The sequence below is a fragment of the Dipodomys spectabilis genome, unplaced genomic scaffold, assembly GCF_019054845.1.
Source record: "Dipodomys spectabilis isolate Male_0828 unplaced genomic scaffold, ASM1905484v1 ptg000089l, whole genome shotgun sequence".
Taxonomy (NCBI): domain Eukaryota; kingdom Metazoa; phylum Chordata; class Mammalia; order Rodentia; family Heteromyidae; genus Dipodomys; species Dipodomys spectabilis.
Genome location: NW_024870766.1, coordinates 16189624 through 16214231, shown reverse-complemented (window position 1 = coordinate 16214231; position 24608 = coordinate 16189624). Strand labels below are relative to the sequence as shown.

The following is a 24608-nucleotide window of genomic DNA, read 5'->3' as shown; positions in this document are numbered from 1 at the left end:
TTCCTTGGCAGGCACTCTAGCACTTGAGCCATGCTTCTAGCCTTGAATGAATTTTTGTTGTTCTGGGGAAAATTCTGCTTCCAGGCTCGTTCAGATTGCTTACAGAATTTAATTAGTGTTGGCTGTAGGAAGATCCCACAGCCTTGTTGGCTGTCTTCTGGGAATCTCTTTCAAGGCCTCCTAGAGGAAGGTTTATTCTTTACCACATAGCCATCTCTATCAACAAGACAGAAGTGTCACATAAAATTCTCCTATAATCTCTTTTATGAAAAACAGCAGAGAAACCATTCTGTTTATGAAGAACTTGTGATCAGATTTGGCTCACCTGATAACCTCCCTATTGTAACTTTCCAATAAATTCCATAATGTTTGTGATGTTAATTTTATCAGCAATTCCTTGACTAGTGTTTGAATATCTGAGAGAAGGTGTAAAGAAACCAAGGGACACTCTTGGTACTAACTTAGAATTGGTGCTAACTTAGAATTCTGACTTATGTATATGTATCAGACTAAATTCTAAGAATTTCAAATGCTGTAATGAAGATATACTGAAAGTTTCAGTGAAGAAGAAATGGTAAGCTTCTTAATTTGTCTTACCTTTGTAACCTACTCAGCATTTTTTTTCTTTTTTTTTTTTTTTGGTTAGTTGTAGGGCTTGAACTCTGGGTCTGGGCACTGTTCCTCAGCTCTTTACCTTAAGGCTAACGCTCTACCACATGAGCCACAGCACTACTTCTGGTTTTCTGGTGGTTAATTGGTGATAAGAGTCTTGGACTTTCCTGCTGGGGATGGCTTTAAACTATGAACCTCAGATCTCAGCCTCCTGAGTAGCTAGGATTACAGGCCTTAGCCACTGGTGCCTGGCTTATCAGCATATTTAACTTATTATTTTACCTCTTAAAATGTCAGATTTTTCTTTAAAAGAAGGGAAATATTCTTGAATGAGGCATTGATAAGATTACTAATTTTTTAAAAATCCACAAAACATAGATCTGCAATCACAATTTCAAGCAGTGGGATCACTATGAACATATGGGCAGATTATACTTTGGTTCTGTTTCCTTAGCTGCCAAATAGATATAATAAAAGTGTAGTTTTCAGGAATAAGGTACTTACAAGTGACCATTTTGAGTTCATGATGATTATGCTTATGTTACTGTTATTAGCATGGATATTTTTGGCGCATTTATTAATTTCTTAATAAAGTTATACCTTTATAATTTTCTCCCTTTTAATTTGTTAAAGAGTTAAAGAGTTAACTCTTAAAGATAAGGAAGAACACATTTGAATGTAGTAAAAGCTGCAAGAAATTTTTTGCATTTGGACAAATATTAACTTATAAAATCCACTTATTACTAAGGATCAGTCTTGTAAGTTTACTTAAATAAAGAAATTGTGTTTGGAAAGTTAATTATATAGTTTTGTGCGTTCAGTATCTTTATGTGGAATCACATTAAGATTAATTTTGTTTTTATAATTTATGAAAGTAAAACTAGATAATAGACTCTTAAAATTATTTTTAAAACTCTTCATAATTATTTAACATATTTTAATATTTCAACCAAAAAGAAAAGCAGTATGTTTTAATTTAGCTGATTATTTACCTGTTAGTTTTAACATTATAATACCTTAGTGTTATGACCAGTGCTTAGATCTGAAAATCTTAGTTGACCAACGTGGAAATGTCTTCCTTAACCTCTTTCTCAGATTAATGTTAGCACTTAGTGTTATCCCCTGAATTGAGATTACATAATTATCTTTTCTGTAGGTCCTGTTACTGGATTATTTCAGAATAGAATAGTTAGGATCAAATTAGTCTTATTTAATGGCATCAGTATTTTTTTTAACCAATTAGCTTAAATTACCTTTTAATAGAATTTGAGCGTTAATTCATGGAAAACTACTAAATAGTTATGGTAAGTTACAGTTTCTGAGACTTTAAAACACACAATTTTTAGAGGATAGTTAAAATATAGCTTCCTGGGTTTCATTCTCAGGGATTTTGATTTAATATGCCTGGGTTGATGCCAAGAACTTGAATTTATAACAGTCTCAGATAGTGCTCCCAATCTAAATAGTGTGTCATACTCAACTAGATGATGTTTAATTTGTGATAATGTCCAAATGTTGTAAAATACCAGGTAATTCTTTGGACTTGATGTATTTTATTAAATGCTTTATAATTCTAGGAGACATCATTATTACCTAAAAGTAATGTTTTGTTGTTTTATATCCAGAGCCTAATATTTAGGCCAATTACACAGTTATACTCTTGGACTATCATTATTGGTATTTGTGCTGCCTTACTGTAGTAATAAGTTGTAACTACATTTTACTTGAGCAACTGAACTTAAAATTACTTGAATTATAATAAGATTCATGCTTTCTCTTTGTTTTTCTATCTTTATTTATAGGCTGCACTTAATTTTCCTAAATATTGTGAGCCTGTAGTTAAAGGAGAAGGTAATTACGGAAATTTAATCATTAATATTTCTTTTCAGAGACTTTTTCTAATGATCTAAGTTACTGAAGTTTTCTCCTGGGTATGTGTAGCAGGTGAACGTGATACTCGCAAACTGTGGAGAAATATTGAACCACATTTGAAGAAAGCCATGCAGACTGTTTATCTCAGGGAAATATCAAGGTAATTGTTCTTTATTTGATATATAAATGATTCTTCTTTATACAAGATGCTTGGAATAACAAATTTTTTTTCAAATTTAAGATTTTTTTTCCAGATTTTGGAATATTATGTAGGCAAAATATTAAAAAATTTTTAAACTGCTTGAACAAGATATCAGAACTTGAGAAGTTTGGGGTCTTAGGCCATACCATCTGTGGTTCTCATCTGTAATCCTTGATACTGAGGAGGTTGAGATCCATAGGATAGAGGTTCATAGCCTATGTAGAAAAGTGCTTAAGACTTTACCTCAAAAAGGAAATCAAGTGAAAGCATGATTCAATTAGTAGAGCACCAACCATCATAAGTAAGCTCAGTAACTATGAGACCTTGAATTAAAACTTTGGTCTGGGGGGAAAATAAGTTTGGGGTTTTTGGACTTACTATTTCTAAGTTTTGGATTGAGGATGCTTTATTTCTATCCCATCTTCTTTTTTGTGGTACTGACATTTGAATTTAGAGCCTTATATTCTCCAGGCAGGCACTCTCCTCCTTGGAGCGTTCCATCCTTACTTATATTTTATTTCAGATGTTTACTAAAGTATGCATGTTTTCCTTTGCCTTTTTCATGTACAGGAAACAGTTATAGAACACTTAAGATTTGGATTATTATTTCAAGAGGTTATATTATTAGGCAATTTGAAATAAGGCTTTTTAAAAAAATCTAGAAAACTATAAGAAAATCAGTCTGTTTTGTTTTCATATTTATACCAGATATTTTAATACTATAAAATTTGGTTATAAATGAAATGTACAAATTACTGTCTCTCATTAGAAGCTTTGCAATTTTTTCTCTTACATTATGCCAAGTAATCGAAAATATGTAAGCCTTAGCTTCCTCTTCTACTAGTCCTTACAATATTTAAATAATATATTAAAAATTATTTCTGAATAGTAAAGTCCTCTTATAAGTGTTAGGTTAAGACTCATTTATAAATATAGAACATTTTATAAATATAGCTTTTCTACATTTCTGATCAGTTTTGTTATTTTTCTCATAATTGCCTTATCCTAGTAATTTATTTCTTTTTAACTAGCATTAGTTAAAAAAGTTAAATTGTAATTAAGGTTCCAAAAATTAAGTAGTTTCAAAATGAATGGAAATATCACAAGCATTCTTTTATTCTTCTTCCCTTTTCATTAATTGGATGAGTGACTTTAGAAATGACAATAGAAAAGCTTATAATCTTTTCTTTTTTTATCGTAAAGGTGATGTACAGAGGGGTTACAGTTATATAAGTAAGGTAATGAGTACATTTCTTTTCAAGCAGTGTTAACCTCTCCCTCATTTTTTCCCGCTTTCCCTACCCCCAGCACCCTTCCTCTCCCAATTTGTAAAGTTCATTTCCAACAGTGTCTAGTGAGTATGGCTGTTGCATTGGTTCACCGTTTGTCCCATTGTTTCTGTGATTCGCCTTCAATTCGCCAAATCAGATAAACTTACATACAAGATACAGGGTACAGAAATCATAAACATTGACCATGGGGAATAAATTCTATTATTCCTCTTCCCTTTTCATTAAATTAATTTAGATGAGAGATTTTAGTAATGACAATAAAAAAAGCTTATTATCTTGTCTTTTAAGGGTAGAAAATGTGTAATTGTTAAAATTATTCTTAAATAACCATGAAAAGACTTCTGATTTCCCTTAGGATAATTATGACTACCATTAATCCTTGCCTGCATTATAGCTTGGAGTTAAAGATGACTGAAAGTTTGGTTTTCACACAAATGGTGAGGCATATAACTGACACAGTAGAGCTAGATTCTGTTCCGTTCTCATGCTTAAGTGACTACTAGTAAAAGAAACGACCATGGGAATAAGGAGTGGGTTGACTAGTAGCTGTGACATACAAAAGGAATCACCTTCAGAAAGAGTCTATTCTTTAGTGAGCAAATCTTAAAAAACAGTTTTAAGCCCCAAAACATAGACCACTGGCTAGTAGAGAATCAAAAGCATGTTCTGAGAGTATAGAGGACCAAAGAAAGAAAGGTAGTTTGGGTAAAGTACTATTTGAAGGGAAACAAAGGAATTGATTTGACAGCCGACACTGGTACTGACAAAGAAAAAATGAGCCAGGTATGTGGTGTACTTGGGAGACTACGGCAGGAAGATAATGCACCTGAGGCCAGCTAGACTACATAGTGAAATCCTGTGCCAAACTAACAACTATGAAAATAAAAAGGAGTAGAAAAACCAAAAAACAAAATCAGAAGATAAGCCAATCAAAACGATAATGGCACTATAATTTACATATTTTATATATAACATTTATTGAATGCTTACCATATACTAGCCATTGTCATATACTAGCCATTGTAATAAACATTAAGATACCAAGATAGCAAAAAAAGGCATAGATGACTTGAAGGAAATGTTGCTACTTTCAGAACAATGAAGTTTCAATACAAATAGCACCCTATTACCTCTGTGAGAGCAGAGATGTTGCCTTTCTTGTTCACTACAACATCAATCTAACATTTAAAGAAATATTACTTATAATGGAAGAAAGCACTTTAGAATTAAATCTATTGAGCCACCCCATAGAATCATAGCATCATTTTAACCTTTCATAGAATCACCTTCCATTACTGAACTAAGTAACTATGAGGCCTTGCAAAATGAAAAGTAGCTAAACTAGAAACAGAAAAAACAAAATATAAATAAAAGACACATCATCCCCGTTTTTTCAAACAGTATCTTCCGATGAAAAAATACATTAGAAAAGAATAGGAGAATGTGAAACAAAAGTTTCTGGGATGTGTGTGTGTGTGTGTGTGTGTGTGTGTATATATATATATAGATAGATAGATATAGATAGATAGATGTATATGTATATATATACACACACACACATATATATGTGTATATACACTTATACACACACACACACACACACACACACATATATCATGGTAACTAGATCATCAGGAGTTTTACTGAATTGTTTGTGGTATTAGTGCTTTTTGTTAGCATTACATTTATAATCAGGATAAACGATTATTAAAAAATTAACATCTAGGTCTTGCTCTATAAGTTTATTGTTGTAAGATACAATAAATGATGTTGTACAGTTATATATTATTTTCCTTGGTTTTAAAATTTGTAAATAAATATAAAAAATTTAATGAAGCAAATTGATTTCATCTCCCTTCCCTCTCTCTCCATCCCTCCCCCCCCCCCCCCCCATTCAGTGTCAGTCCGTAGAATTGAACTCAGGGTCTGGGCTCTGTCTCTATGATTTTTTTGTTTTTTTTTTCTTCTAAAGGCCAACACTCTACCACTTGAGCCACAGTTCCCTTTCCAGTTTTTCAGTAGTTAATTAGAGATAAGAGTTTCATGGGGCCTGCCTGGGCTACCTTCATACAGCTGTCCTCAGATGTCAGCCTCCTGAGGATTAGAGACATGAGTCACTGACACCCAGCTGATTTCATATACTTTTAACATTCATATTCTTATGTATTTTTTTCAGTTCTCAGTGGGAAAAACTACAGAAAGAAGACACCGATCCAGGACAACTAAAAGGTATTAAAGAAAATATCCAAAAAGTTACCAGGATGTTTCTTTCATTACAGATGGTGAAGTTAATACTAAAGAGTACTCATTCAGAAAGTAGGGTTATAAAACACAATGTACTTTTCATGTTGTAATAAATTTTGATTAATGATTTTCCTTCAGTTGAATACTGGTTTCTCTAAATGTTTTTAAAATTTTTTAAATTTTGGCTTGTATCACGTGACAGTTAAGCATCTTAGGTTTCTTTCATGTTTTTATTAAAGCAGTTATGATGCAGTCTTACCTTGATGTATGTTCCAACTTCTCAAATTTTATGGAGTAAAATCCAATTCTAACTTAACCCTGTTTTGGAATACATGATCATGTTTCAAGCATTGTGCCTTCTGCTTTCTTTAACAAAACTGTTACTTTGGATTTATCCTAAGTAGAACTAGTTTTACTCTTAAAAAAATAAAGTCTGGCTGGGTACCAGTGGCTCACGCCTGTAATCCTAGCTAATCAGGAAGCTGAGATCTGCAGATTGCGGTTCAAAGCCAGCCTAGGCAGGAAAGGCTGTGAGACTTTTATCTCCAATAAACTACTCAGAAAACTGGAAATGGTGCTGGAAATGGGCTCAAGTGTTAGAGTGCTAGTCTTGAGCTGAAGTGCTGGGGGACAGCACCCAGGCCCAAAGTTCAAGCCCCATAACCGACCAAAAAAAAGTCTATTTTCACTATATTTGATTCCAGTGCCCTGCATCTTTTATATACATTTTTCTAATTTGAGGAGGGGAAAGGAAATAACAAAATGCTGAAATAAGGATACAGGTTGACCCATTGTAACAATGAGATGTACAAGACACTATGTTGAAAACGAACTTTACAACTTGTTGGGGGGGTGGGAGGGGGCTTGGAGAGGTGGGGCGGGAAAGGATGGTAGGGGAAAAACCAAGGAGGAGGTAACAATGCTCCATAAGAAATGTACTCTTTACCTTACTCATGTAACTGTAACCCCTCTGAACAGTATTTTTACAATAAAAAATATATACGGAAAAAAAAGAAAAGTGTGCAGAAATTGCTTTGCACTAGTTCCTAATGGTGTGATCAGTTTCATTTGTAAAACTGAAAAGAATATTTAACTAAGTTACTACAGAGGTTTAAAGTCTTTAAAGCACCTAGCATTGTCTGACACATTCTGAATATTCAGAAAATATCAGGTTCCTTTTCTTCCCTTAAGAATCATTGCCACTTGACTATGTTATTTATTCAGCAACTCAATATTTCCTGTATACTTGGTATAAAAAGGGGGCATACTAAATAGTTTGTGAGCAAACAGCATAGCTTAGTAAGAGACAGAATTTTTATGTAACTGTTGGCATTAGTTATAGTATTACGTTAGATTAGTTATAATATGTGAGATTCATGTGAAGTACACAGTAGGAATTCATAGTATACTATTTTGGGAAAGTAGAGAGTATTAGGGAATGTTTAACTGAAAGTATAGCCTTGAAGGGAAGAATGGGTAAGGATGTAGAATGCAGAATAGGAGGGCCCAAGCAAAAATAGTAATACGAGCAAAGCATGTCATAAATAATAATGCTTAGCACTGCAATTCATTGTCATCGTGGCATTTTAAGTTGAAATTTTTGACTAGAAAATACATGGAAATGAAAAGATAAATGAGAAGAGATACTGAAAACTTAATGGTAGGACAGAACAGCTTCTTGGAAGGTGAAGATCAGAGAATCACAGTTTGAGTCTAGCCTGGGAAAAAAGTTAGTGAGACTATATCTCAACAAATAAACTGGTGTGATAGTAGGTATCTGTAATCTCAGCTAAATGGGGAACATGGTAGAAGAATTGTATTCAACTGGCTCCAGGCAAAAACCCCACAAGATCCTATACAGAAAATAAAAGGAAAAAGAACTGAAGATGTGGCTCAAGTGGTAGAGTCCCTGCCTAGCTAGTAAAAGACTCTGAGTATAAATCCTAGTCTTGTGCTTCCTCACAGATATGCCCATTGGTAGCTTGATAAATGTCACCATGAAAGTATTTTTTATGTGTAGGTCTGTCAGCATATACACATGTGGAACTCCCATACTACTCTAAATTCATTCTTATTGCTGCTTACCTTGCTTCGTACAACCCAGCAAGAACTGACAAGAGGTTCTTCCTTAAGGTAATAGTAAAATACTGCTTTTCATTTTATTTTGGAAGACTCCAGAATACTCTTGACTTTTTATATCTATAGCTATCACACTGAAGGTTTAATTATTGGAAGATGAAAAAAACATTGTGTCTGTTGAACATGTAAAGACTTTTTCTTGTCATTCCTTAAATAATGCAATGCAAAACTACCTAGCATTTATATTATATTTAGTATTTAATTTAGAGATGATTTAAAGCACACAGTAGGTTGTATACAACTAGTTTATCATGTTACGTAAGGGATTTGAATGTCCTTGGGTTTTGTTCTGGGGATAGGGGCTCTTTTATCCTCCATAAATACTGAGGAATGACTGTTTTAAGTTTCTCAACACCTATAAATTTCTAAGAGTTAGAGCATAGAATGAGATTGCTAAATATGTAATCAGAACTCATTCACTAAAGGTTTTAATATCACAACCCGAAATTGTGTGAAGGTAGGCAGTTTGACAGCCTTTTTGCTCCTCAGGATGTTCTGGTAAGTTATATGTCTTTGCACATGTTCTTTTTCTAGAAAGCCCTTCCTTTCTCCTGACCTGTCTGGTTTCTATTTAAATGTTGCCTTTCCTCCTAAGTAGGCGTTTTGGTTTGTTATTTACTATGTGCAAAGCTATTTGCTTCTTTAGGCTTACAACAGTTTATACTGGATTTTCTTTTTTTGGTCATTTGTGGCACTTGAACTCAGGTCTTGGATACCATCTCTCAGCTCTTTTGCTCAAGGCTAGCATTCTCCCACTATGAACCACAGCTCCACTTCTCATTTTTGAGGGATTAATTGGAGATGACTTTTCTGCCCAGGCTGGATTCAAACTGTGATCCTCAGATCTCCACCTCCTAAGTAGCTAGGATTATATGCATAAGCCTCCAGCGCCTGGCTCACTCTTTCCTTCCTTCCTTCTTTCCTTCCTTCCCTCCTTCCTTCTTCCTTTCTCTGTCTCACCACTGTTCAGTCTCATAAGAGTAGGGTCCACATATGCTCCTTTTACCCTTCCTGTGGAATCCTGATGCATAAGTGCTTTCAGTCAATATTTGTTCTTTAATAAATTAAAAACTCATTCATCTTTGGAAGTTCTGTTTTTATAGCAATAAATATTCATCACTTAATATAATAAATTATTCTAATAAGAATAACTATTTAAAATCATTTTGTGTATTTGCAAAAGTAATCTTGCATCCAGTTCAAATCTAAATCAGCCTAAAGATACTGAAGTCTTTATATAGGGTATTTATATTATAACCTTGTTTAAGTTTATAATATACAAGGTTAAATAAATACAAGGGTTATAAATATAAGGTTATAAGTAAAGTAATTTTGAAAGTCTAGAATATAGAAACTAGTATGTATGACATGTTTTAACAAATTGTCTTTTCCAGTTTTATGTAGTTTTGTATTTTTATAATCTTAAGAATTATTTTTCTTAATTTCAGCATCATGGAAAAATCAAGAAAACCAACTTTCTAAAGAAACATGAAAAGGTATTTATATTATGAATTCTCTTATGGTAGAAACATGAATTTAGGATAGTACAGAAAATGGATATTTGTATAATATAGTTATTCGCATATGAAAACTAAGGTTGATATAATACCACTTACTATTACAATAGCATTTTGTTATATGAGTACAATGATTGAGGCGCATTCATGTTAGCTGGTAATAGATAAAGCTGAGTTAACATGTAATATTAGCTATTCACTTGGCTGAGATCTGAGGATCATCATTTGTTTTGAATCCAGTCCAGGTAGGAAAGTATGTGGTACTTATTTATCGAAGCCAGAAGTGGAGCTGGGCTCAAATTGTAGATGCTATCCTTGAGCAAAAAAAGCTCAAGGACAGACAGTGCCCATTTCTTGAGGTCAAGCTCAGAACTGGCAACCCCCTCTCCTGCCCCCCACAAATAACCTGAATTGATAGTGTTTTTAGTGACTTGGTTGATGAAAAGGAGTACCTGGCTTATTTAATCAAATATAGATGACTTAATATCAAAGTATATTGAATATATTTTTCTCTTTTCTGTTTGAAACACCCACAAAAATCACATTGAACAGTTTTTAAAAGGTCTAGGCATGGTGGTACACATCTCTAATCCTACTACACAGGAGGTGCATTTAGTAGGATCACAGTCCCCTGCTAGTGTTAGGAAAAATGCAGGAGTGAGGGTCAAACCCCAATACTGCCGAAAAGAAAAAAAAAAAAAGAAAAGAAAAGCAAAATTAAGAAAAGGAATCTCATAAAGACTAAGCTGCTAGACACTGATGATTCAACTTGTAATCCTTGCTACTCAAGAGGCTGAGATCTGAGTCACAGTTCAGAGCCAGTCTAGGCAGAAAAGTCTGCTAGACTTCATCTCCAATTAACCAGTAAAAAACGCCAGTCTAGAGGCCTAACAAGGGTAGATCACCAACCTGTGCGCAAATTAGACAAGAGAGTTCAAGCCCAATAAACACAAGCGTGCACACACAGACACAAAGACTAAGTTAATGAGACCACCACTATTTGGAATTTGGAATTGCATAATATATAGATATTTAGGTCCCTAAGCAAAGCTGATGAGACCAAAACAGAAGACTAAAATCAAGCTGATTGGTCTGAAGAATCTGGCAAGGCTCAAGAATGAGTGGCATTTGATGAAAGAAGGTTTAAATTATTGGGATTCCTTTCCATTTGGTACATCAAAACTGCTTCTCTTTGCTGAAGATGGAGAATTTAAACAGAGTTTAAACAGTTTAAGCTATGAGCTGGAGCTATTCTCCACTTTAAAGCACGTTTATGTAGTGGTCAGTAGTGTTCATTTCTAAATTGGTAGCTTATTTTCCCTATGGACTTGGAAGACATTGTTTTATTGCATTTTGCCTTTCATTGTTGCTGCTTAATCTCTTTTTTCTTTTTTGATTGCTATACTCTGTTTGTTTTTGTGGTGGTGGTGGTTGGTGGTAGTGGTGGTGGTGATGGAGCATAAACTCAGGGCATGGGCACTGTCCCTGAGGTTTTTTTGCTCAAGGCTAGTGCTCAACCACTTGAGCCACAGCTCCATTTCTGGATTTTTTTAAGGTAGTTAATTAGAAATAAGAGTCTCATGGATTTTCCTGCCTTGGCTGGCTTTGAACCATAATTCTCAGATTTCAGCCTCCTGAGTAGCTAGGATTACAGGTGTAAGCCATAAGCACCCCACTTCTTAATCTACTTTTTTTTTTTTTAAATTTTATTTTATTTGAGAACATACTGTACAGAGGGGTTACAATTACATGGGCAGGATAATGCATACATTTCTTACCAAGCATTGCAGCCTCCTCCCTTAATCTACTTTTAATTTCTCTTTTTCTTTGTTCTTTTTTTGCATTTTACTGTAATATATCTGGTACTGAATTTCATTTTATTTGGGATTAGTTTTGTTTCTGAATTTGAATAGCATTAACTTCCTTCAGTTCTGATATTACCTCTTCGCCATTCTTTTTAATGTATCTTTCTGAGACAGTGTGTTAGATCTTCTCACCATATCTTTGTCAAAGCCATTCATATTCTACAGTCATTTGATCGCTGGGCCTTAGGTCTCTGGGGTAATTTCTTCAGATTTGTCTTCTAATTTGCGTATTAGAGAAACATAATAACTCTCCCACATTTGGATAGTTAATAGGTAATAGAACCAGCATGAAGTTCTAGAACTGTTTCCAAAGCCTTCCATTATGTTTAAAACCCCTATGCTTGTATTCATATAACAAATGATTAGTAAGGAAAAAGACCAGAGTGCAGTAAAGAAATGGGTGAATGATACCAAAAGGAACTTGAATGTCTTATCAGTTCCATTCACTATGATGCAGATCATAACAGTGAGATGTTCACACTTATTAGACTGAAAAAATGAAAAAAATAAGATTCTTTGTGCTTTTGATACTGTAGAACTTAAGAGCCTACTTACTCTGTAGGTTTGACACTATCCTAATAAAGTTAAGTGTGAGTTAACTTTATAATGGGTCAGGGTAACCTGAGCTATACTGTAGTGAAAATCAAACCCTAAAACTTTCAGTGGCTTACACAATAGATTGTTTATATACTGTTTACAAAATGACTAAATATGAGTTTCATGCCCTAATGGTAAATTTGAGTGACATATGGTAGCTAGCCTCTAGAGGGGAAAAAGGAAGGATCTAGTGATTTGAATGGCCAGGTTTGGAAATGCTACTCATATTGCAGTAGACAAACTCAATTAAATGACTTTTCACTGGAGGAAAGACTTAAGAAATGAGGTATTCTTATGCACATAAAAAGAACAAACAGTTCTGGAAACAAGTATTATTGTCTTTGCCTCATTTTCTAGTCTGTCAGTCCTACTTTATACGAATTATAAGAAGGAATATATAGAATTATTAGCTATAGTTTTACTTTAATAGTGATTATCAATTTTTGTATACTGGAGTTTTGGATCCAGAGCCTTAACATTTGCTAGGCAAGTGTTCTACCACTTGAGCCATGCCTCAGTATTTATGTAATGATTTTGGGGGGGTAGATATATGGTGATATAGCATAAAATCAGATACTAGTAGATGAAAAATTGATTCAAGTTACTTGAATCTTCAAGGATTAACCTCAAAAACACAATGTGAAAGAAAAAGCAGTGCAGTACAGGCTCATGCCTGTAATTTCAACTACTTGAGAGTAGTGATTTGAAGGGTCACATTTCAAAGCCAGCCAGGGCAAAAACTTAGGGAGACCCTATCTCAACAAATAATTTGGGATGGCTTTGCATACCTGTCATCTCAACTTCCTGAAAGGCATAATAGATGGAAGGATCCCCTCGAGGCCAGCTCAGACAAAAAGTATGAGGTCTTGTTGAGAAAGTAACAAAAACAAAATGACAAGCATGAAATCCTGAGTTCAAACTCTAGTACAGCCAGTATATAGGTGTGCATGTCCAAATTGATATAGTTTATAGAGAATTTTAAATCATTCAAACAGTGCTATATCTTGTTTTGTGGACAAAATCACTAACAATAGGGCTGGGAAGGTGGCTCAGTGGTAGAGCGCTTGCCTTGCATGCTCAAGGCCCTGGGTTCGATTCTTCAGCACCACATAAGTAAAAAGAAAAAAGCCGGAAGTGGCGCTATGGCTCAAGTGGTAGAGCGCTAGCCTTGAGCTGAAGAGCTGAGGGACAGCGTCCAAGCCCAGAGTTCAGGCCCCACGACCGGACCCAAAAAAAAAAAATCACTAACAATATAAAAACTGTTATGAGTGTTTAAAACATCTGTTCTAGATATCAAGTCCTTTTAGGGACTGAAAGGGAAAATGAGGAAAAAATTTAGAGTTCCAACTTAATGTAATATGATAAAATTTTTCTTTGTATTACATAATATTAGGACTTGATAAAATTCATTGGTGTGTTATTAATCTGTACCTTTCCAAATATTTTAAGCGTTTAGTGAGACAAGCATGCAAAATTTAAGACCTCAAAAATTATTTCTAAACTATCTTTTAGTACAAATAGTGAAACAAATAATGCATTTTGTGGGCTGGGAAGATGACTCAGTGGTAGAGCACTTGCCTTGCGTGCATGAGGCCCTGGGTTCGATTCCTCAGCACCACATAAGCAAAAAGAAAAAAGCCGGAAGTGGCGCAATGGCTCAAGTGGTAGAGTGCTAGCCTTGAGCTGAAGAACTGAGGGACAGAGCCCAGGCCCAGAGTCAGGCCCCATGCCCGGACCCCCCCACCAAAAAAAAAAATAATAATGCATTTTGTATTTCTGAGCAGTAGTTTTTCTTTACAGTCATTCTTGTAAATATTCTCATGCTTATAAATAGTTTTGCCATTTTATTCATCTTTGCTTAGAATGTTCCTAAGTTGTCCAATTTCTACAAGAGTTAACTGTTAATGGAAAGGAATTTATACTGCAATTTTTTAAATGATGTGATTATATCATATGAGTTTCTATATAATTATGAACATTTTAAATTAATTTGACATCATTTATAGGCTGACAGCTTATTCATACATAAATTATACAATTTATTAGTTTCCTAGCTATGTTTATCATAATTGCTCTTTTTCATTAATGGTGAATAGTTTCTAGGAAGTGATCCTAAGAAGAATGAAAAGGAATTAGTGGATTCTAGTTAAAAAGTTAAGAACTTGGTTTTGGCTGTGCATTATCTTGACAAATCACTTGAAAAAGTCATTTAACATCTAATTTTAATAGCAAAATAGCAGTTTTCAAGATTTTACACCATTAAGAAAGATTGTAGATACTAAGAAAATTTTAAGACATAAAAGACATATTATTTTAAGTTTTAGCTGAAGGACTCCATAGGTTAGATTTGTTAGCATTTCTAGGGTGAACATATGCAAACATAATGCTATTGAGATTTTATGGTTATAGAAAGTGAGTGTTTTGGTGAAAGAATAAAACTCCATTTTTTTGTTTTTTTTGACAGACAAGCAATCATCTCCTTGGACCAAAGTCGTTTCCATTAGACAGATTATTAGCAATATTATATAGTATTGTGGACAGCAGAGTTGCTCCCACAGCAAATATATTTTCTCAGGTAAGCTTAGAATATTAGATTATTATCTATATTTTTTTAATTGTGATTAAGTGATTATATAATTCCCCAAATTTCACAGTATTGTGGGATAGTGATGCTCAGTTAAAATCACAAACACATTCTAACTTTCCTGGAGCAAATTGTCTATCACGGTCTATAACATTTATGAGTTGCGATACACTTATTTCTTCCACATTGGGTGATATGTACATTTCTTTTGTTTTGCATAGCATCAGCTGTTCTCTCTTTCCCATTTGTTCCCTCCCTCCCATCGCTGCCATTAAGTTGCTTAGTTCATTTTGGTCAATGTCCTGTGCAGCTAATGGGTCCCGCTGTTGTATGTTTTTCCCTGATTCCCTCTAGTTCTGTGTCGTCTTCCTGGTTCCCCTCTGGTGTACACATATATACTATACATGTTATTATCTATATCTTAAAATTGGTTGTTTTGATACTATGTTGATTTAATTCCATGTTCAGTTTTGTGTTCAACCTATCTTACCATCTTAAAGTAATTTGTTTTTGGTTCTTCTCTCTTTCTTCAAAAAGGAGAATTTTTAAATTCTCTTGCTGATTAAACAAGTGATTCACTGATTGAATTTATGGACTTTGATGTATAAATAAGCTAGTAAAAACAGCATTTTAAAAATGCATTTGCAAGCTGTGCTCTGGTGGTTCAGGCTGTAATCGTACCTACTCAGAAAGCTGGTATCTGAGCATTGTGGTTTAAAGCTAGTCCAGGCAGAAAATCCATGAGACTCTTAACTCCATTAAACCAGCAAAAAGCTGAGAGTGGAAGTGTGGCTCAAGTGGTGAGCACTAGCAGAAGGCCCTGAATTGAGGCTCCAGCACTGATACTTTTTCTCACACTCACGTATATACACCATTGCTCTATATATTGAATTGAGATTATTAAAGATAATCTTTAATGTGACATTATGTACAGGTTGGCTCTTTTAAAAAATTTGTCTATTTTCCAGAATACTTAATTTTTCAGAGTTTCACTAGGTGGCAGTAGAAGCATAATAGAAAATATGTTTTATGTTTTTAAAGAATGTTGAGTCTTAGTTGACGTTTTTAAGAAAAAAATTATTGAAAGTATAGTTGCAGATTTCTTAAATGGTTCAGAAAGATAATGCTTAGTACATGATGTAAATGGAAGTGAGAACACAACTAGCAATTTGTAGTTACTCAAAGTCAATAGAAATTACAATGATTTTGTTTAGTTTTTTTGTTAAGAAATATGTAAGTAAAAGTTACATTTTAGTTAAATTCATCATGAATAAATTTGTTCTCAGACTGGATGTCAGGTTTAAAATCTATTTTATTGTGGTGGCTTTTAATTAGTTATTGGGAGGTTTCTGATTTTGAGATTTTTCTGGCTATTCTGGATTTTGATTATGATGAACAGTGTCATCAGTTTTTATGGTTTTAGCAATGCCAGTAATGTAATTAAGGGGCCCCCAAGTACATCTTTATCTGCAAAGAGCATAATTCTTTCCATAAATTTTTTCCAGTCTTGGCAGTTGAAATTGTTGATACTTTTTTATCTGTTTTTATTTGCATTTAAAAACTAAAATGAGTTGTACATTTAAAGCACTGCACTAAATGAATTTCCTTATATTCATGTATTAAGTCATTTAGGAACTTGGTTGTTCCCATTTGGAATAGATACAGAGGGGAGAAAAGTTCACAAGAGTGAATACAACAGTGAATATACCATAGGGGGATGAACATACAAAAGAAAATCACACAGTACATAAAAAACAACAACAAAGAAAAATGTCTTATGTCCATATCTTGGGGTTCATATCCCCTGTTGTCACTGTATTTGATTTGGGTACCCTGCATCTTGTATATACATTTATCTAATTTGGGGATGGGAAGGAGAATAACAAAATGCTGAAACAAGGACACAGGATAACACATTGCAATCATGATACTCACAAGACACTATGTTGGAAATGAACTTTACAACTTGAATAGGGAGGAGGGGGAGAGGGAATGGATAGTAGGAAAAAAACAAAAGCGGGGGTAACAATGTTCAACAAGAAATATACTCATGTAACTGTAACCCCTCTGTACAGCATCTTTACAAAAAAAAAAAGTGAATACAAGTAGCCCTAAAGAATTGACCTTCATTTTACTTGGTTATAAAATACTGCACACTCACAGCACAGTATGTTGAAATGAACTTTACAACTTGTGTGAAGAGGAATTTGGAGGGGGAAATGGGAGAAAAAGGAGGGAGTGGGTAACAATGTTCGACAAAAAAATGTACTCACTACCTTATATATGTAACTGTAACTCCTTTGTACATCACTTTGACAATAAAATTAAATTAAAACAATACTGGGATCAAATAGATAGATGGCAAGAATTATACCTAAAAGAACATAATTTCTATCACATGCCTTGAATTTGTTTCTATTTTTCCTTTTTATCTTTTTGTTGGATCTATCAAAATATACTCTTTTTGCATAGGAATCACAATCTGTATTTATCCTATACACTCTTAATTTTTAATAAATAAGAGTATGATCTTTATGCTGGACTCTGGTTGCTTACTCCTGTAATCCTAGCAACTCAGTAGGCTAATATTTGAGAATCCCAGGTCAAAGCTAGCCTAATCAGAAAAGTTCATTAGATTCATCTCCAATTGATCAACAAAGAGCTGAAGTACAGCTGTGGGTCAAGTGGTAGAGTGCCAGTCATGAGCACAAACACGAAGCAACAGCATGAAGCCCGTATCAGCACACATACTCTGTCTCTGTCTCTTCTCTCTGTCTCTGTCTGTCTAAAACACACACACACACACACACACACATGCACGCACGCGCACACACGCGCACACACACACACACAATTGGAAGTGCTTGTTTGATTTGAACACTAGATGGCAGTATAGTTTCATTCTACTTTAAATTAAGTCAGGGGAAAAGGCTTTAACGTGTTAACTTTATCTTTGATAAAGAGTTTTTAGGTTGACAAGTTGGTTTTTGAATGAAAGTAAAAATTATTTGAAGATATTTAATAATATAGTGTGTATACACTTTCATGACAATGTGAATAAAACTGTTAAGGACTTATATTACATACTTTTCCCAGGAAGTAAATTACATCTGAATGAACTGATGATATATTATTTTTCTGTTCATCTAATCTTTGTGCAATTATTTAAGGGTTTATTTTATAGTAATATGTCATTTTTGTAGCTTGATTTACCACTTATGATTATTACATATAATGTAATAAATTAACCAGGTGATGAACACATTCAGGATGACTTGAAGCAAAACCCTATTTTTATTGCATTTGATTTAAATTATTCTTATAATGAAGGTGTAAATTAATAACTTACAGCTTTAAAGCATATTAACATTGTACTTGTGAATAATAATCAAATTTATGATAATATCACATTGTATTTAGTATTCTAAGTTATTGAATTGTTGGAACACTTTTTTATTAAGAATTTTGTCTCAAATAATTGAACAGTAGTAGTACATTTGATATTAAATCTCATTAGTGCTCAGATTTATTGAACTTATGGAAAATATAGTTAAATATTTTTACTTTTGAAATCATTTCCATTGCAATTTTTTACCTTTAAAACATTTTTACAATCATTGTCATAGGTCATTTAAATTTTTTTCACTCAAATACTAATTTACATTCCTAAATATCAGAGGTGACAAAACATTGTTTCTGGTGTTTTATAATTTTCTCTTTTCCTTCTTCTTATGTGGATAGAATGAGTAAATCATTCCACTCACATGAAGTATATATGTAAAGTTTTTAGGTGTTACCTGTACTGTTACTATTAACACTTTGAAAATAATTTTAAGCTAATTTACCATAATTTTGCTTTTAATAGCTTAAAATAAGTTACTTTAACTGTTATAAAATTAATTGTGAATTAGTATCAAGAAAGAGAAGTAAGGAAAGGATTACTTAAGAGATTTATATACCATATTGATAATTGAAATATTTTAGTAATCTGTAATGTCTGAGTAACTTCATATTATAGTTGTAGAGAATTTAACAAGAAATTACAATTGAAATGTCCTTATAAATTTGTTTATTTATATGCTCATGAATAAATAGTACTTTGAGATATATACTAGACTATATTTGCATATATTTGTTTAATTGGTTAGCTTTTCTTTTTGGTCAGGAATCAAGTGAATCTTTGATCAGAGAGGTTGCAGTTGTGTTTGTGTGTGTATACCTGAGTAGAAAGTTTAACAACATACTCAAGTATGTTGTTGGTTTGGGAGCTAAATAGGATATATTTGAAGTACTTTTTCTACATGAATTATTATTAATCAAATAACAGAATGATAATTTAATTATCAGTTTTTAAAAATAAATAATGTACATCTAATTTGCCATAGCTATAGAAAGGTGGTTTTGCTATACTTATTAGAGTTAAGAGTACCACTGCCAATGTGCTCAACCTACACTGGAGCAGTAAATGGAATTCTCAAATCTCCCTCTACCCCTGGTTTGGATGTATTACCCTTCTTCCTTCACACTACCATGCGGTAGGTGCCTATTCAGAAGATTTTAAAAAACAATTTTGGGATGCTTTATAATTGAAAAGAATAAATTTTATCTATGATTTTCACAAGCTGTGCAGTTGTTACAAGGAATACTAATAGTACTTATTAACAAGGGTAGTAAAAAAGAAAAGACTGTTACTCAACTGTCCAAGGCAAAATGTTATTTTTATTCTCATTTGTAAAAGAACAATGTTTTCTTCTGTTCTTTTCTTCCCCAAATCTGGTGCTAAATTTCCTCAGTATAACTACTTTGCCTTTGTGAATGTATCAATCCAGCAGTAGGCATTTTTACTGAGCTCTAGAAAAATGGACCATTGCTTAAGGGGGACATGTAAAATACTGCCTAAGGGATAAAGGAATTGCATAAAATATTTGCTCTCTATTTTTGTATAAAATAATACACTGGTGCTTTATTTTTGTAGGTAGTATTTTACAACCACCCTTCTCAAAGCCTATTATTGCTTCCAATAAATATGTCAAATGTATCTCTGTTATTTACCTTTTTTGGGGAAAATGTATCCAACATCAATAAATCTTATTTGACTTACTATAGTTTTGCCTGAAAACACAAAATTTGTATGAATATATGCTTGCAAATGCATATGTAACGGACAACGGTATTACTATAGTGACTACAGGCAACTCCATTTAGTAGTTAGAGCTTTATGACTAGATTGTTTTAATAAGAAAATAAATTTTAATAAGAACAAGTTAAAAGATAAATGACTTAGAAAAGTCTCCATTATAAAAATATGTGCTACATTTTAAAAAGATGATAAAAGAAATGGTGATTGCTTCAGGCATTTTCCCATGACAGCTTGCCATCGTTAATTGGAGTTCTTTAGAGGAGACAGGCTACACCTGCTCATTTGTAGGAATATTGCACCTACCATTTATGACATACTGCTGCTGGAAAATCCTTGTCCTTCTCCTAAATGAGAAATTAGTGTTCTTGGTACTGAGTTACCTTTAGAACCTTATTGTTCATTTACCATCAAGCATTCAGAATTTTAGTGTAGAAGCTAATTATGACCGTAGAGTTCAGAACTCAGTGTATCTATAAGTATTTTCTCTGTTGCCTGGGCATCAAATTCTGCATATGTTGTTGTTGGTCTTTGAAGTCTATATTTCTGTTTTGATTTTCCATTCAGATTGCTCCAGACTGAGTTTTACCTCAGTGTCCCATCTGTATCATGCTCCATATTATAAACCAAATAATTCCCTAAAATTTTCCATTGGTTTTAGTCTTAGACTTTAAAAGTAATCATTTGTTTATTGGTCCTTTACTAATTGTCATATACAGGTTCTAGAAAAAAGAAGACAGATAATCAGTTTTTAGCTTTTAGTGTAGAAATATCTCTGAATTCTCTTTTTCTGTTTAGTAGGCTAACAAATCCAGGCTGCTTTTCCTCCTTACTGTTGAATGTATTTCTTTCTTTCTACCATTACTGCAACTGCCTCAAATTTATAACTTCTTGTTTTTTAGAGTATTACACTAGCATCTTTTCTGCGAATCTTTCACCACTTTCTATACAGACCTCAGCATAAACCTTAAAAAATAAATTTGTCCTTTTGAAATATATTTTTAATGTTATTTTTTTTTTTTACAGAACCAAGTCTACATTCCATATCCTTCTCATTCTGGTCCATTTCTTCCACTGCCTTCATTTAGCCTACACACTTTTTATAATGAGCCTGTTTTTTTCTTACAGAGCATACTAATTGTTAATTGGTTTGGTATATATACTCTCTTCCTAAACTCTTTTATACAAAAGATCCCCCCCAATACTATTTCATAATGAATAACATGAATGCTTTCCCTCCACTTCTGTTAGTTCCTTTCTTTATAGTCAGATAATTATGTTTACTCCTATCAGTACTATATCACTTATACTGTATCAATATTATGCCATTGTATATGTGTCTCCCATTATCTTGAATTCTCTGAAGATGTAAACTTTTTCATTTTTTTATTGTGAAAATACCGTACAGAGGGGTTGCAATTACATATGCAAGTTAATGAATGCATTTCTTATCAAGCATTGTTGCCTCCTCCTTTGTTTCCCCTTAACCATCCCTTCCCATCTCACCAACACCCCCCCCCCCCCCATGCCAAAGTTAGAAAGTTCATTTTCGACATAACATCTTGTACATCTCATTGGTGCAATGGGTCCGCCTGTATCCCTATTTAAACAATTTGTTTTTTCCCTTCCCCTCCACAAATTATACCAACATCAAATACAGTGAAAACAGGGGTTATACCGTGGAGGAGGGACATACAAAGCAACAAAGAAATATCTTATAAATATGTTAGACACAATAGCAAGAAAGAAAAAACATTTGAGTCCTTAACTTGGGGTTCATTTCGCTTAACATTCTGTATTCTCATGCACAATTACCCGTTGAATTACTGACTCTCTGTTCTTATATTCACTTAGGGTCTTCTTGGCTTTGGTAGCCAGGAAAATCAGCGTTAAAGGCACTGTCTTTAGTTCCCCTATGTATAAAAATGCATGCCAATTTTTATTAATCTGAGAGTATCAGACATTATACCCTTATTTTTTTGAGGGGGATAATAATAAAAATATATTTGCCTATCTCTTCTATGTGCAATATTTACTTCTTGTTCTCATATGTAAAACGTCACTAAACAGTTGATACATGTCATAAACCATCACATCTTTTATCAGCTTGAATATATTATTTGTTGGATTGTATGAAGCTCAGACACTGACATTTCATTTATTAAGACTGTTTATCTAAATAATGTTTTGGTTAAAAGCTTCTCCAAGGGTAATCAGGATAGGATATTTAATAAATCAGTTGATATACATACCAGCCTATGAAAGTATAAAAATAATAAGCATGTTAAAAATTAATTACAGTTGTAAATTGATTTCCTTCTTTTTGGCAGAAAGAACAATTTATTAACCCAGGAACAAGTTCACACTGTTTTTACATCAAGCATTTCCAGCTGAAGCTTGTTAGTGACTGCCTCTCAGATTAAATAGAAAAAAAAAATCTCACTATGGTACATGAACTCCTATTGTTAAGACATAAATAATCAGCTCATCCCCTACATGGATGAGAACAAAGAACATAATAATAGAGCAAAGATTAAGCAAATACTGCATATCCCTATTTGAGATGTAAATCTAAACATTATGTATAAATAGATTATCTTTTTTTTTCTTTGTGAATGTCTCTTGTAATATAGGAGCTGAAGAGAAAAAGTATATATTTTGGTTTTGAGTCAGATTATTTTAAGCTAGGTTAAATCAAAACGCTGCTTATGTATGAAAGTTAGAGAAGTACTATTGTTCTCTGCTAGCAAAATGTATCCAGTTTGCTTATTCTTAAACTGAGGACAGAAATAAACAATTTTAATTTTGAAGAACATCACCAGTGGAAGTATATGAGAAAAACTTACAGGTAAAATAATTGAATTTTAAGTCTAACTTTTAAGAAAAAGACATGAAGCAAAGAATTTGTTACGAATTTTCTGGTATGTAATACAAATCCTGACTTTGAAAAGGAAAACCGGGGCTGAGAGGGTGGCTCAATGGTAGAGTGCTTGCCTTCCATGCATGAGGCCCTGGGTTTGGTTCCTTAGTATCACATGAGCAGAAAAAGTCACAAGTGGTGCTGTGGCTCAAGTGGTAGAGCACTAGCCTTGAGCTAAAGGGTTGAGGGACAGCGCCCAGGCTCAGAATTCAGGCCCCACAACTGAAAAGAAAAAAAGAAAAAACCCACTGCCTAGGATACTTTTCGGTTCATTAAATATCATTTATTTGACTTTGAGCTTAACAAAGTAGACAAGAAAAGCAGCTGTAGAAAGAAGTGTATATTCTGCTAAAACCTTAACATTATTTGCAAAAGAGTATGTCTATGTCTTATAGGTTACAGAAACCCTGAAAGGAAATAATTATATCTCCACACATTCTTGACTTTCTCTGATAATTAAATTGACTTTTCCTGCAGTGATTCCATTCTGCTGTTTCAGAAAACACTTTTTCATTGCTTTTGTTTTCTAAAGATTTTGATGTTTAACCCAACTTTTAGTATATTCATAAAGTTTTATGATTGGTAGCTTTGATTTTTTTCTTTTGTAAATGGTCTTTATTCCACAAATATGGTAGAAACTGCTTTGGAATATCATTTTCAATATTGTCTAATAGTTTCAGATATTTTTTCAAAAAGTAATCTTCCCCATCTTAAATCATCTTTTAAATTACGAATTTTAAAAACAGTAACTGTTATATAAGATACAGTCTGAATATTTCAAATATATGAGTATTTCAACCATGTCTGATAATTTTACTCACAGAATTGTTGCTTGTTGCTTCTCTGGGTGATTCTGTGTTCTTGGGATAGGACATGGGCTCTGTTGAAATGCTGTTTTTTTTTGTTTTGTTTTTTTTATATTGTTCCAGTTTTACTTAAGACTTTTCTTTTGTTACCTCTGCAATGGCTGCTCCTAGATTTCTGTCCTCCAACATATCCAAGTACTCTTCCAGTGTGGAACACTGTCAGAGTTGTCATTTTTACATCTTTCTCTGTGAAGCGTTTCTTAATCTACCCAGCAAAATTCCTTGCATCCTGCAGCTTTCTTTTTGATCAGTTTAAGGATTCAGATAGTATTTCAATCCAGTGCTCTTGCCATAACAGCTCAGTGACTGTCATTATTTACTGACCTCACCAAGGTTTCTTCATCTGGAAAATAATGTTTATTTTTAGTACCTGATTTGGAGGGGATTGTTGTGAGGATTGAAGAAATTAAAATCCCTAGCACAATGTTTGTCATAAAGTCTAGAATAATAAAATGTTATTTCTACACCACTAACTGCCCATGATTGCTAATATTAATTCTCTTTTTTCCCCTCCTTTTTCTATAGAGTATGTCTTCTAGATTGAATCTAGGAATGAGTGAATATTGATTTACATTATTGTAATGTTAAATTATTCTAAGTATTTTGAAAAGTAAGAGAAAAGATACATGCACACAGACTAATGAGGCTTTTTTTCACAATACTAATAGTCTCAGAAAACTGCTTTCTAATACTTATCAACATCCAAAGTAAGGTATTAGTTAGCTAGACATTTTTAGTGTGTTAAATATTCTTAAAATCCA

The 24608-nt window shown here is 33.3% G+C and overlaps 1 protein-coding gene across 1 annotated transcript in view; it reads left to right on the top strand.

Annotated features, from left to right (window-relative positions):
• Orc5 (origin recognition complex subunit 5) overlaps positions 1 to 24608 on the top strand; it is a 57178-nt gene that overhangs the window by 19081 nt on the left and 13489 nt on the right. The window contains exons 7-12 of the mRNA XM_042684766.1: positions 2415 to 2463; positions 2554 to 2644; positions 6155 to 6207; positions 8243 to 8355; positions 9810 to 9857; positions 14805 to 14915. Of these exons, the coding sequence (XP_042540700.1) occupies positions 2415 to 2463; positions 2554 to 2644; positions 6155 to 6207; positions 8243 to 8355; positions 9810 to 9857; positions 14805 to 14915 (465 nt within the window). The remainder of the gene's footprint in view (positions 1 to 2414; positions 2464 to 2553; positions 2645 to 6154; positions 6208 to 8242; positions 8356 to 9809; positions 9858 to 14804; positions 14916 to 24608) is intronic.